Source organism: Boleophthalmus pectinirostris, unplaced genomic scaffold (assembly GCF_026225935.1).
Source record: "Boleophthalmus pectinirostris isolate CB_2022bp ecotype Guang Dong unplaced genomic scaffold, ASM2622593v1 HiC_scaffold_13, whole genome shotgun sequence".
NCBI lineage: Eukaryota > Metazoa > Chordata > Actinopteri > Gobiiformes > Gobiidae > Boleophthalmus > Boleophthalmus pectinirostris.
The window spans coordinates 27,541,100-27,553,490 of NW_026571036.1; the positions used below are offsets into that span (position 1 = coordinate 27,541,100).

At 39.0% G+C, this 12,391-nt stretch overlaps 1 protein-coding gene across 1 annotated transcript in view; it reads right to left on the reverse strand.

Annotated features, from left to right (window-relative positions):
- The window catches only part of LOC110154500 (kelch-like protein 29), a 798,906-nt gene that overhangs the window by 447,417 nt on the left and 339,098 nt on the right, over nucleotides 1-12,391 (reverse strand). Inside the window, exon 8 of the mRNA XM_055149662.1 lies at nucleotides 9,406-9,909. Within this exon, the coding sequence (XP_055005637.1) occupies nucleotides 9,406-9,909 (504 nt within the window). The remainder of the gene's footprint in view (nucleotides 1-9,405; nucleotides 9,910-12,391) is intronic.

Genomic DNA, 12,391 nt, shown 5'->3' on the forward strand with positions numbered 1-12,391 from the left:
TAAAAAAATCATCCAATATTACTGATTTTTACTGGCGCCTTTATGTTTGTACTGAAAGTGATTTTTTTAAATAAACAATATGACACTAACAGTAGGATGGACATAATTTAAAGCAGCAGTGACCTCATATAGAAATCATTTCTCTATCAATAATATTTTGAATCTGGTTAAGGAAAGATTTGATTTTTTATTTTCTTCGTCTTTGCTTCTCTACAGCAAACACAAGTCTGTTCATGGAGACTTGGGCTCAACAGACAATTTGATGAGAACAAACATGAGTTTGCAGGATGTGGTCGGTACATTCATGTAGTTTTAAAAAGCATGACAATATCAAGTAATCCAAAGTATTCAGATTAGGTTACTCACTTTAAGTAATTTAATGGATTACGTTACAAACTACATTTTGGGGTATGTAATCTGTAATCTGTTGGGGAATACATTTTGAAAGTAACCTTCCCAACACTGAATACGGAAGACACAAACAGTAAAACAAACAAACGCTGGGCGAGGCAGAGCCAGGAGTTTTGTTTTGTTTCACTCACACATGTTTAACACACAGACCCTGCAGATTTAGTTCTTCTGAGTTCTTCTCTCAGACAGAAAACACTCTGTTCCACCTTGTGATGTCATGTGGTAATACAGGAAGTGCTTCATTGTGTTTTTAAACTCCATACGCCTTTACTTGAATCATTTTGACAATTTCAGCTCTGGAATTGTCCATCTTTACTGAACTGAAGTGATAGCTGAAACCTACCACTTCATGACATCACAAGGTGGAACAGAGCATTTTGAGCTTTGGAAATGTAAACAGACTAATAATAAAGTGTTACTCAAACATGTGTGAATTAAATTTTTTGATGAAGTAGCAATATTCTAACGTGACTTAAAGCTCATAAGAGTCAATTTTCAGTAATATAGAACCTTAAAACCTGTTTGAAATACATTATAATCATTGTAGTTACTCATATAATTATGTGATATGACTTTGTGAATAATTATTCTTGTAGAAAATAGGACTGTCTCACATTTTTATTTTTGAATTCATTGCTTACAACTTTCTGGTCGACTATGCTTTTATCAGGTGTGCTCTAAATATTCCAAACTTGTAAAATGTACCATCTTAGGTCAGATTCACTTTTGGAAAATCATGAAGTGTGTAGTTTTAAACTCCATACACCTTCACATACTCCAAAATGTAGTTTGTAACAGAATCCATTAAATTATTTAAAGTGAGTAACGTAATCTGAATACTTTGGATTACTTGATTTGCTGTAGAGAAGAAAAGATGAGGAAATCTTCACATGAGATGTTTTGTTTGCTAAAAGAAAATAAAAAGCCCAAACTTTACTGAACCGTATTAAAAATATTATTGATGGAAGACGAGGAGACACAGTCTGCACAGCATGATTTAGTCCTGTTAAATCCTGTTTTAGACCTGTTTTAGACCTGGTTTAGTGCTGGTTTAGACCTGGTTTAGTCCTGGTTTAGACCTGGTTTAGTCCTGGTTTAGTCCTGGTTTACCTGGTTTAGACCTGGTTTAGACCTGTTTGTTTAGTCCTGGTTTAGACCTGGTTTAGACCTGGTTTAGTCCTGGTTTAGTCCTGGTTTAGACCTGGTTTAGCCCAAAATGTAAAAACAGGAAAATACCACCAAGTCACCCATTTATTCCAATAAAGTAACTGTAATCCAATTACCACTCATGGAAACAGTAACTGTAACTGAATACAGTTACTCATAATTTGTACTCTGATTACGTAACTCTGGTACATGTAATCTGTTACTCCCCAACACTGAATATAAGACCTTTAAATGCATGAAGAAAGGAAGTGAAAAGATAATGATATATGTTGAAAAGAGAAAATGGAGTGATGGGTGGATTGAAAAAAGACTGATACAAACAGTGGTATTAAAAAGTAAAGTAGTATAGATTCTCATACAAAAATATTGATATTTAAAATGTATATAAAATATATATACTGTATGTTACAATGTAGTTTCCTGGTCACAAACAGACCTGGAGTTGTGTTTTTTTGTTTCATTCACACAAGTTTAACACACAAACCCTGCACATTTAGGCTGAGTTCTTTTCTTAATCAGAAAACTTGTTCCACCTTGTGATGTCATGTGATAATGAGCTTGTCTGTCCACACTTCAAACACAGCCTTGAGTTCAAGCAACTGGCTTCTACCGGACGTCCCCAGAGCCGCACTCAAACACGACGGGACTTTCCTTGTAGCTGCTCCAGACTCTGGAACAAAAGTGCTGCGTGAGTTGTGCACCATCACACACTTTTGCCTAAATCCAGCCTCAAAACTCATCTGTGCACGTTGGCTTTTAACGCTTTGTAATGTAATGACACTTTGTACTATTTTTGTAGTTTTGTAGTTTTATTTCATTGTTGAATTTTTTAATTTTTGATTGGTTTTATTGGAAAGTGCTTTGGTCACCTTGAGTGTTGTAAAGAGCTCTATAAATAAAGTTTGATTGAGTACTCCATTGTGTTTTTAAACTCCATACGCCTTCACTAGAATCATTTTGACAATTTCAGCTCTGGAACTGTCAATCTCTACTGAACTAAAGGTCAAAGGTAGCTGAAACCTACCACTTCATGACATCACAAGGTGGAACAGAGGATTTTGAGCTTTGGAAATGCAAACAGACTAATAATAAACTAGGGGTGTGCAAAAATATTGGAATATCGATATATCGTATCGTTTAATGTGATGATACAGTGTACAGCTGCTGTATTGATATTTCACCAAGAGTATTTTTAGGTGTGTTTTACAAAATTATTTTGTTACAGCTACAGTTTTGTTGCTTGTGGAGTGAAAGGAAACTCATTTATGCGACACATTTGACATTTTTACTGTTTTGAGGATTAAAATGTTTATGTTTCATATGAACTTTGCACAAGAAGTGATTTAACAAAGACTTTTAGTATCACAGCCACGATTTAGCCTTTATTTTTTATTGAACCGTATCGAATCGATTTGAAATATATCATATCGAATGGAAAGTGCACTGTATCGAGATATGTATCGTAATGTGGCCTGTGTATCGAGGTATGTATCGTATCGGCAACTCCTTAATGATACCCAGCCCTATAATAAAGAGTTACTCAAACGTGTGAATGAACTTTTTTAATGAAGTAGCAATATTCTACCGTGACTTAAAGCTCATAAGAGTCAATTTTCCGTAATATAGAACCTTAAAACCTGTTTGAAATACATTATAATCATTATAGTTGCTCATATCATGATGTAATATGACTTTGTGAATAATTATTCTTGTAGAAAATAGGACTGTCTCACATTTTTATTTTTGAATTCATTGCTTACAACTTTCTGGTCGACTATGCTTTCATCAGATGTGCTGTAAATATTCATAACTTGTGAAATGTACCATCTTAGGTCAGATTCACTTTTGGAAAACCATAAAGGAAATAGTTTTTAAACAGTGATTAACAGACTGAAGAAATTACAGATATACATTTTACATACTTTTTTACCAATATACTTTATCCAAGGACATTTTCTTTCAAATACAGGCCGGTCCACGCAGATATCGCCGGGTTTTTCACGGATCATTCTGGTGTTTGCATTTGTTTACTTTAGCGACTAGAACCATTATAGCGACAGGTGGTCAAATTGAGATTGAGATCAGAACACAGCGTCCAGAGCATAGCTGACCATTACCGGCAGTTGTCCCTCTCTATACTGAACCCGCTGTTTAGAGTCAAGGGCTACGGCAACCCGGAGCGGCCAAAAACGAAAAGCAAAATCAAAACTACAGGAGAGGAACTAATGGAGCTTGTGGCATTTTAAGTTTGGAAAGAGACAGAGAAAGAAAGAGGGTACCAAAAGAAAAAAAATAAACAGAAGAGAGTGCTGTAGTAGTATAAATACGCATACAAATAATAATAATACTTAAAAGAAATAAAAGACGCTGGAAACTGTTTTTCATCAAGGTTTAATTCAGGTTTGAAATGTATTGATTTATTATAAGTTTTCTGCTCATATATTTACTTTTAGATCAGTTCAAGCTTTTAAATGTATGTTTCTGGGTTTCAGATGATATCACAACATTCTATAGGACAATATTCATTAATACAGATGGGGGCAGATAAAATTATTATTGATAAAATGCAGATTTGCTTTGTAATACAGTGAGTTTTTGGTCTAGATCAGGGGTGTCAAACTCATTTTGGTTTGGGGCCGTATCCAACCAACTTTGATCCCAAAGGGGCCGGATCAGAAAACTCATGGCATATAAACCCCAAAAATAACAAGAAGTTCAAATATTTGTGCAGAGAAACACAAACTCTATTACAGAAATCTTTTTTTAATTAATGAACTCTTTCTTTTAGAAAATATTATAATATTATAAACAACCTGAAACTTTAAGAAAAATGCAATTTCAGCACAATGTTTTAACATGAACTTGTATGCAAAAAATCCTGCACTCGGCTCCACTTTTCTCATGTTGGACATTTTTCTGATGAGGGTGTCACGGTCAACAGTCAAAACGATCGTCCTTTAAGAGCGTTTGGAAAGACACAAGTCTTCATTTGTGCTGCTCTGGTGGGAGGGGCCACGTACAGAGACGCTGGAGACGCTGCTGTGATAAACACCACAGAAAATTAAAATATAATTAAAATATTTTAGTAGAAAATCAGCCGAGGGCCAGATTAAAGGTCTTGGAGGACCTGATCTGGCCCCCCAGGCCTTATGTTTGACACTCGTGGTCTAGTCAGCCATAGAAATCAGGTTTTTCAACATTTGTGCATTTGTTTTTTTAGATATTTGATGGTAAAGTACAACATAATCAATAGAGAAATCTGTCCCTTGTCCTCATCTGAGAGTCTGACACCATTACATTATAATCTGAAAACCACCAATATAATTATGGAACATTTTGCAAGTGATTAGGGCACATCATAAAATATACTTTTTTTTGTTTTTTTCATAAATATTAAGGATGCACTAACCCAGCTGTTTCAGTTCCAGTCATAGAGTGTGTATAGAAATGGACATAACTAACCAGCTACTGCATTCCAAATAGGAAGTGAACACAGGGGCACTTCAGGTTCCATCCAGTCTGGCTCCAGTTGTCTTTACATTGAAAAATTGTCGTGCCTCTCGCTGTACCTGCTGCTGTGAGCTTCATCATTTTGGTCTTAAAATCTTCATTGTACTTAAATAAAGTCCTATTCCTAATGGGACTCTGCTCCATATTCTCTCCTATAAATACAGCCTCAATGAGCTTCATTTGACTGGCGCTGAACCATACACAGTATATATGAGTGGACATAGTTCGCCAGGAGACTTCTGGCTCCAACTGACTTACATTAGGATCTTGTGGCTCATCTTTCTGTAACTGCTGCAGTGAGCCTCAACATTTTGGTCTTAAAATGTTCATATTAACTCACTCTACATCAGGGGTGTCAAACTCAAATTCACAAAGCCCCAAAATTAAAAACTGGGACTAAGTCGTGGGCCAAACTAAATATTTATTGAGAAATTTCAGCAACATCTGCAAGTTTTCTCTTCTTTCGAGATACTGTTTGGCTTAAACATTGAATCCAGAGCAAGTATAATTCAAAATAATAAGATCATTTTAAATAAATAATGTCACTATAGTCTATCTGTCGCCAGCGGGCAGCTCTAATACATATTTGATATAATCTCGCGGGCCAAATATAATTATATCCCGGGCTTGAGTTTGACATGTCTGCTCTACATGATCCTGATTTTTTATTTATTTATTTTTTTGCTATTTTGTCCATCAAAAAAAAAAAAAAAAAATCCTATTCATAACATAGAGTCTGGCTCCAGATTAGCTCCTTTAACTGTTGAGCATCGTGAGCCTCTTTTGAGTGGTGCTGAACACTATGGGTGACACACTCACTTAGTCCACTTCTTTATACAGTCTATGATTCTGATACAAATTCTGATATTGTAGTTTTATTATAGATATCAAAATGTTGGTGGTTTTCAGATTCTAGAATGTGATGATGTCAGATTCCCAGATGGGGAAAAGAGCCAGATTTCTCTGTTGATAATGTTGTACTTTCATGACAAATGTCTAAAAAGGTAAATGCACAAATGTTGAACTTGATTATTTCTATTAATGACTAGACCCAAGGACTCACTGTATGTAACAAAAAGTGCAATTTAATCATGAAACTTTTAGCTGCCCCCATCTGTAGTAAATAATATTGGCCTATAGATCAGGGGCGTCAAACTCATTTTGTTCCGGGGGCCGTATCCAACCTACTTTGATCCCAAAGGGGCCGAATCAGAAAACTCATGGCATATAAACCCCAAAAATAACAATAACTTCAAATATTTGTGCAGAGAAACACAAATCTATGACAGAAATCTTTTTTAATTGATGAATTCTTTCTTTTACAAAATATAATATTAAGAACAACCTGAAACTTTAAGAAAAATGCAATTTCAACACAATGTTTTAACATGAACTTGTCTGCAAATACGAATAAGTCAATTTTTGTTGTAAAATCCTGCACTCGGCTCCACTTTTCTCATTTTGGACATTTTGTTGATGAGGGTGTCACGGTCAACAGTCAAAACGATCGTCCTTTAAGAGCGTTTGGAAAGAGACAAGTCTTCATTTGTGCTGCTCTGGTGGGAGGGGCCACGTACAGAGACGCTGGAGACGCTGCTATGCTCAGCGACTCAAGAAATTACCAATATTTTAATAGAAAATATGATTACAATATTTTAGCAGAAAATCAGCCGAGGGCCAGATTAAAGGTCTTGGAGGGCCGGATCTGGCCCCTGGACCATATGTTTGACACCCCGGCTATAGAATGTTGTGATGTCATCTGAAAATTAGCAATACCCATGTTGGTACTGAAAGCAAAAATAAAATAACTAATATAACCTATTAGGATCAGTTTTGTCTTATGGAGCTACTATTTATGTGTCACATAACTAGAGAACAGCTTTGTATAAATGCACTATGACCAGTAAATAGTCTTGAATATATGTGTTCAACCAGGATATCGGCTTGATCGATATTTGGAAGTCAGCAAATTGTTCAGTGTCGGCTCGGAGTATTGGACCGGTGCATCCATAATAACTAGATAAAAATATGATATAATATCAGGATCACAAGACCGGTCCACGCAGACGTCACCTGATTTTTCACGGATCATTTCGGTGTTTGCATTTGTTTACTTTAGCAACGAGAACCATTATAGCGACAGGTGGTTAAATTGAGATTGAGATCAGAACAGAGCGTCCAGAGCATAGCTGACCATTACCGACAGTTGTCCCTCTCTCTCTCTCTCTCTGTGTCCCCGTGCCCCTGCTGCTCTCCTTGACCTTGCCTTGGCTTTCCAGTGAACGGGGCTCACATTGCAACAGTATTTTAACGACGTGCTATAGCTGTGGTGTTTGTGGTCTTGTTTATGGCTTTAGGCACCTGACACTCGTATGCGCACAGGCAAGAAAAGAGAATTCCAGGTTGAAGTGATTTAAGAGCTAATACCTCATGAGTCTGGGTATATAGAGCTGCAGCCGGACCATTTGGGGAATATATCTAAGAGCGGCGCTACAGTGTCTTCAATAAAAGCATATGATAAGAATGAAAATGTAAAGAGATCACAGTGTTTGAAAAACGAGTAGTCCCTGGTCTGATTTCAAAATATACACTATATATATATTTTTTTTGGTCATATCTCCCAGCATGACTTTTCTGATAAGCATTGCGCATGTTTGTACAGATCTAAAACAACCAACAAAAATGTCCTTTGTCTTCCAAATAAAACAGTTGGCATCAGACTTATCCGTTTTAACAGGCCACTTTTACTTTCAGCGTGTATCTACTTGCAGTACTGCCCTCACAGGTATTTTCCCTCAAAGAATACAAGAAAAGGCCTTTTATGCTATTATTGCTCAGATCAATTTTCAAAGGACACTGAATACCGGTTCAATAACAGTAATGTATATATGTCTGCCTCAAAGAAACGGAGCAAAGGATCATGGTCTATGTAATCACCTCACCGCTGTCCTTTTTCAATACTGCAAATACAGAACACTTTAGCTCAATATTATCCACAACAACCACTTATGAACTATAAACTACTTATAAACATATCTCACATCACCAAGACCAAGTAGTGTCACTAGTACTCGAAATGAACTCATCATTTGTTGCACTATGTTTGTTTCCATGGAAATGTCACTGCTTGGAATGTTTGACCGTATGGCATAAAATCCACCTATCACCATGGAGACAAACAGAAGACACCAGCAGCCTGCAGACTACAGGTTCCAGGCCAGATCTGTTGGAAAAGCAAGCCCGCTAATGGAAGAATACATGATGACCACATACCGACAAGTCAAAGCCTGATCCGGTCAGATGTCCTTTGCTATGCAGGACTGGGCCTGGTCAGTACTTGTGGAGAAAAATTCAGTTTGTGGACTGGACAAAAGTTAGTTTGGTTGAAGACGTTTCGCATCTCATCCAAGCTGCTTCTTCAGTTCTGGTCAGACGCTGGTGGACACTTCCTCTATCTGCAGGGAGGAGTTAACTAACTGAAACTAACACACCTACTTGTTTACAGTTTCTGTTAGTTAGTTAGGCCTATTGACCTGTACAGGGTGTGGGGTCTAATTAGCATAACAATTAATGGGCATAATGGAGCTTCCACACCTCTGGACCTGACCTGGAAGGAAGTGTCCACCAGCGTCTGACCAGAACTGAAGAAGCAGCTTGGATGAGCTGCGAAATGTCTTCAACCAAACTAACTTTTGACCAGTCGACAAACTGAATTTTTCTCCTCATGGATTCTACCTGGACGACTGAGGGATTCATCACACTGGTCAGTACTTGGATAAGAGACTTCTGGGAATACCAGGTGTGACAGAGGGGTGGTAGTGAAAAAAAAGGAAAGAAAAAAAGACACTTCACCCACCCAGTCTAGAGCTGATGGTGGTGGTTGGAGCTCTGTGGCTACAATAGTAACTTATCACCAGTGTGGAGTGAATGAATAATGCTCTAAAGCACTATTCATCCATTCCAGTGATTAATTCATGAATTAAAATGTTTTTCAAGGTAATACAAATTGTTGAATAACTGGTTAATTTAATACCATACACCGGAACATTCCAGGTAAAGCAATGACATCTCCATGTTCACAAACAACTGACAGACCTTTAAAACTTGGCAAACTCCTCCTGTGATCAGCATCAAAATGCATGACACAAAACTGAAACAACTGAAGCACCAAACCATAGCATCTCTCTGTAACCCATGACAACAATACTAGCTCTCCTTGAGAAACAGCCCTTCTCTGCAGCGCTCTAAACGTCAGCATTGACAGGTGTGGAGATGACAGAACACAGAGTAGAGGACAGAGCAGCACAGCGCTCTTACCTTTGGGATGTCCAGGGTCGCTGAACTCATACTTCCCCATGCCCACCGTGCGAAGCATCTGCAGCCCGCTCGCTCCGTCCTGCGCCTCTGCCAGCTGCGCCTGCCCGTTGGTCAGGGGCAGGGCCGAGGGCGGGTGCAGCAGGGGGGCGTGACCCGGGTGCGGGTGCGCTAGGTGACCGTTGCCGAGGTGTCCGTTGCCGAGGTGATGGTTGGGATGGACCACGTGGTTGGCCTGTAGCGGGGACGGCGTGACGGCCGGCGGTTGGTAGGGCGGTTGCGTGGGCAGGTTGAGGACCATAGAGGGCGGCTGCTGCGGAGACTGGAAGTGGGCGGTCATGAGCGGGTGCTGCGGGTGCATGGGTGCTTGGATGGAGGGGGTGACTCCGATGATGGGTGACTGCGCGGTGACGCTGTGGTTGAAGGAGGGGGGCTGTGGGAGGGTGTAGGTGTGGGGGAGGAGGCTGGGCTGGCTCACCGCGGCAACCGGGGCTGCCCATGTGGGACCTGAGGACAGAGGGGAGAGAGAGGAAACGTTTAAAGTGAGGGTACAGTATAAAGTACATCTACTTTATGGCCGTTTTCAACTATTAATAATATGAATAGTTTTTACTGCATAATGCACAAGTAGTTCAACAACGGTTAAACACCTCAGTGAAGTTGGCCCCCGATCAAACACACACCTACACAAAATCGATGTCTATCGTTTGTGCTGTGTTGTGCTGCAAAAAGTTTCCTTTGTGCTTCTTTTATAATATAATTGTGTCAGTTGTCTGTGCTGTTTTGTACTGTGACAATTTTCATTTGTGCTAGTGTATTTCTAAAATGATTCATTATTATTTTTGCAGAAATGATCATTTCCACTCAGTTGATGGCCGTGGCTTTAGCAAACCTCCACAAAAATAGTGAAGTTTAACTGTCTCAGGCTGTGGAAAAGTTCGTCTTATTATATTAAATATGAATCAAAAGCAAGTTACTAAAGCCTGATACAGACTTTTCCACAGCCTGAAACTGTTTATCCAAATATACCACCTACAGTATCCTGGTTTCTCATAACAGTGATACTGCAGCTGGTATATTCTGATAGTAACCGGGATACTATGGCATGTATATGCAGTATCCTGGTTACTGCAACATAAAGTTGAGTGCACATGAGTCCAAAAGACAAACAAACAACGTCATGAGGTCAGCTATAAGGACCAAGTAGGAGGAAGGAGCAGTGAGCAAAAGGAGCTATCACTGCTTTAGGTGGATCCAGATCCTCTTAACCAGCAACAGGAAATACAGTCAAAACTACAACTCCCAGAAAATGGACTACAACAAGTGCATCATGCTCCACTATTATCAAGAATTATTTACATCTTTCAGTCTTTTTCAACGGTAGCCAGCATAAATAAAGTGATTGTACATGAGTGAAATGCATAACTGTGCGAAACCTGCACGTACGACCTACACACGTACAATCTGCACTCATACGACCTGCACGTGTTCGATCTCTGAAAAGTTTAACATGAACCATCTCCAACGTGATATACACACAGCACAGACTCACCACCATCAGTACATCCTCTGTCACAGAGAGAACACTCAGATTCAGACTCATGTCTGACAGAAGCTGATGCATCAGGACACATGGAAAGAGCTGCTTTTTTTTTTTCAGTGCTTATAGTTTATGCAAATGAGTCATGTGGTTTTAAGTTTCGATTCTGTAAAATGTAAACAAATGTGTCAAAGCTGCATTAAACACATAATCTCATGGTTGTTTGTATTTTTCCTAGTTTATTAAATATATCATTTTTGTGCGTTTGTAAACAGCATATCCTGAATACTTCCATAATGTGGATATGGCTAAAAACTGGAATACTGATGTGCATGGAAACGCTCTCATTGTCTTAGGTTATGGCATGCTTTATTTCTTCCCGTATAGACATTTGGAATCTTGAGGGATATCAGTCCGGTCACGCCTCGAGAAAAGAACCAAACGTGATCGTCCAATCAGATTTGTTTATTTCAGTAACACAAACATGAAACAAAGGAGCTCATTGGACCAAATCAAACTTCTTTCCCCTCAGATTTACAGAGTGTCGCACTTCACTCACTGATTCTACAGAAAACCACAATGAGTTTCCGGTCCATTTTGCAACCCCACAGTGGATTAAGTGTCTCGCCTAAGGAATCGCACCTGGATCTCACCCCTCTACCCGCCACGTTTACGTCAAGAGCTGGATCCGAACCGCCAATCATCGGCTCAGAGGAGGAGCTTCCATCTGAGCCGCCTCCGCTTCCGTGACTCGCGTTTCATCTTCTCAAATGAGCTCGTGTAAATATTGTCGATGTTTGAGCAGACAGGTTTTGAGAGGCCCATCGCACGCTCCATGTCTCTATATCACACTTTATGTAACACGATGGCTCTTCATGCTTCATTAAAAAGGTTTTTGTACACTCCGTTTTCTGTCTTTGATCTCACACAAATTCACTAAACTTCAAAAATGATGCAGCTCTCTTGACACCAGCAAAATGTCAGACAGCATTTCTTCTTTTTTATATATATTTCCAAGTCCGAATGATTTTTAAAGGTTTCATATTACGCTATTTTCAGATCTATGTTATGATTTTTCTCATCACAAACATATCTAGAGTTGTGTTTTGTTTCATTCACACAAACTCTGCAGATTTAGGCTGAGTTCTTCTCTCAAACTGAAAACACTCTGATCCACCTTGTGATGTCATGTGGTAATACAGGAAGTGCTCCACTGGGTTTTTAAGCTCCATACAACTTCACTAGAATCATTTAGCTGATTTCAGCCTCGGAATTGCCAAACTCTAAGAAACAAATGAAATAAAAGGTATCTTTTAACTTGAAAACTACAGATTTGTGATATCATGACTTCGCCTCGCATATACTGTCAGAGTTTGATGGCTGATTGGTTCATTGGCCTGCTCCTCCACTCCCCTTCCTGATCTCCCAACGCTTCGTCCAAGAAAAGTA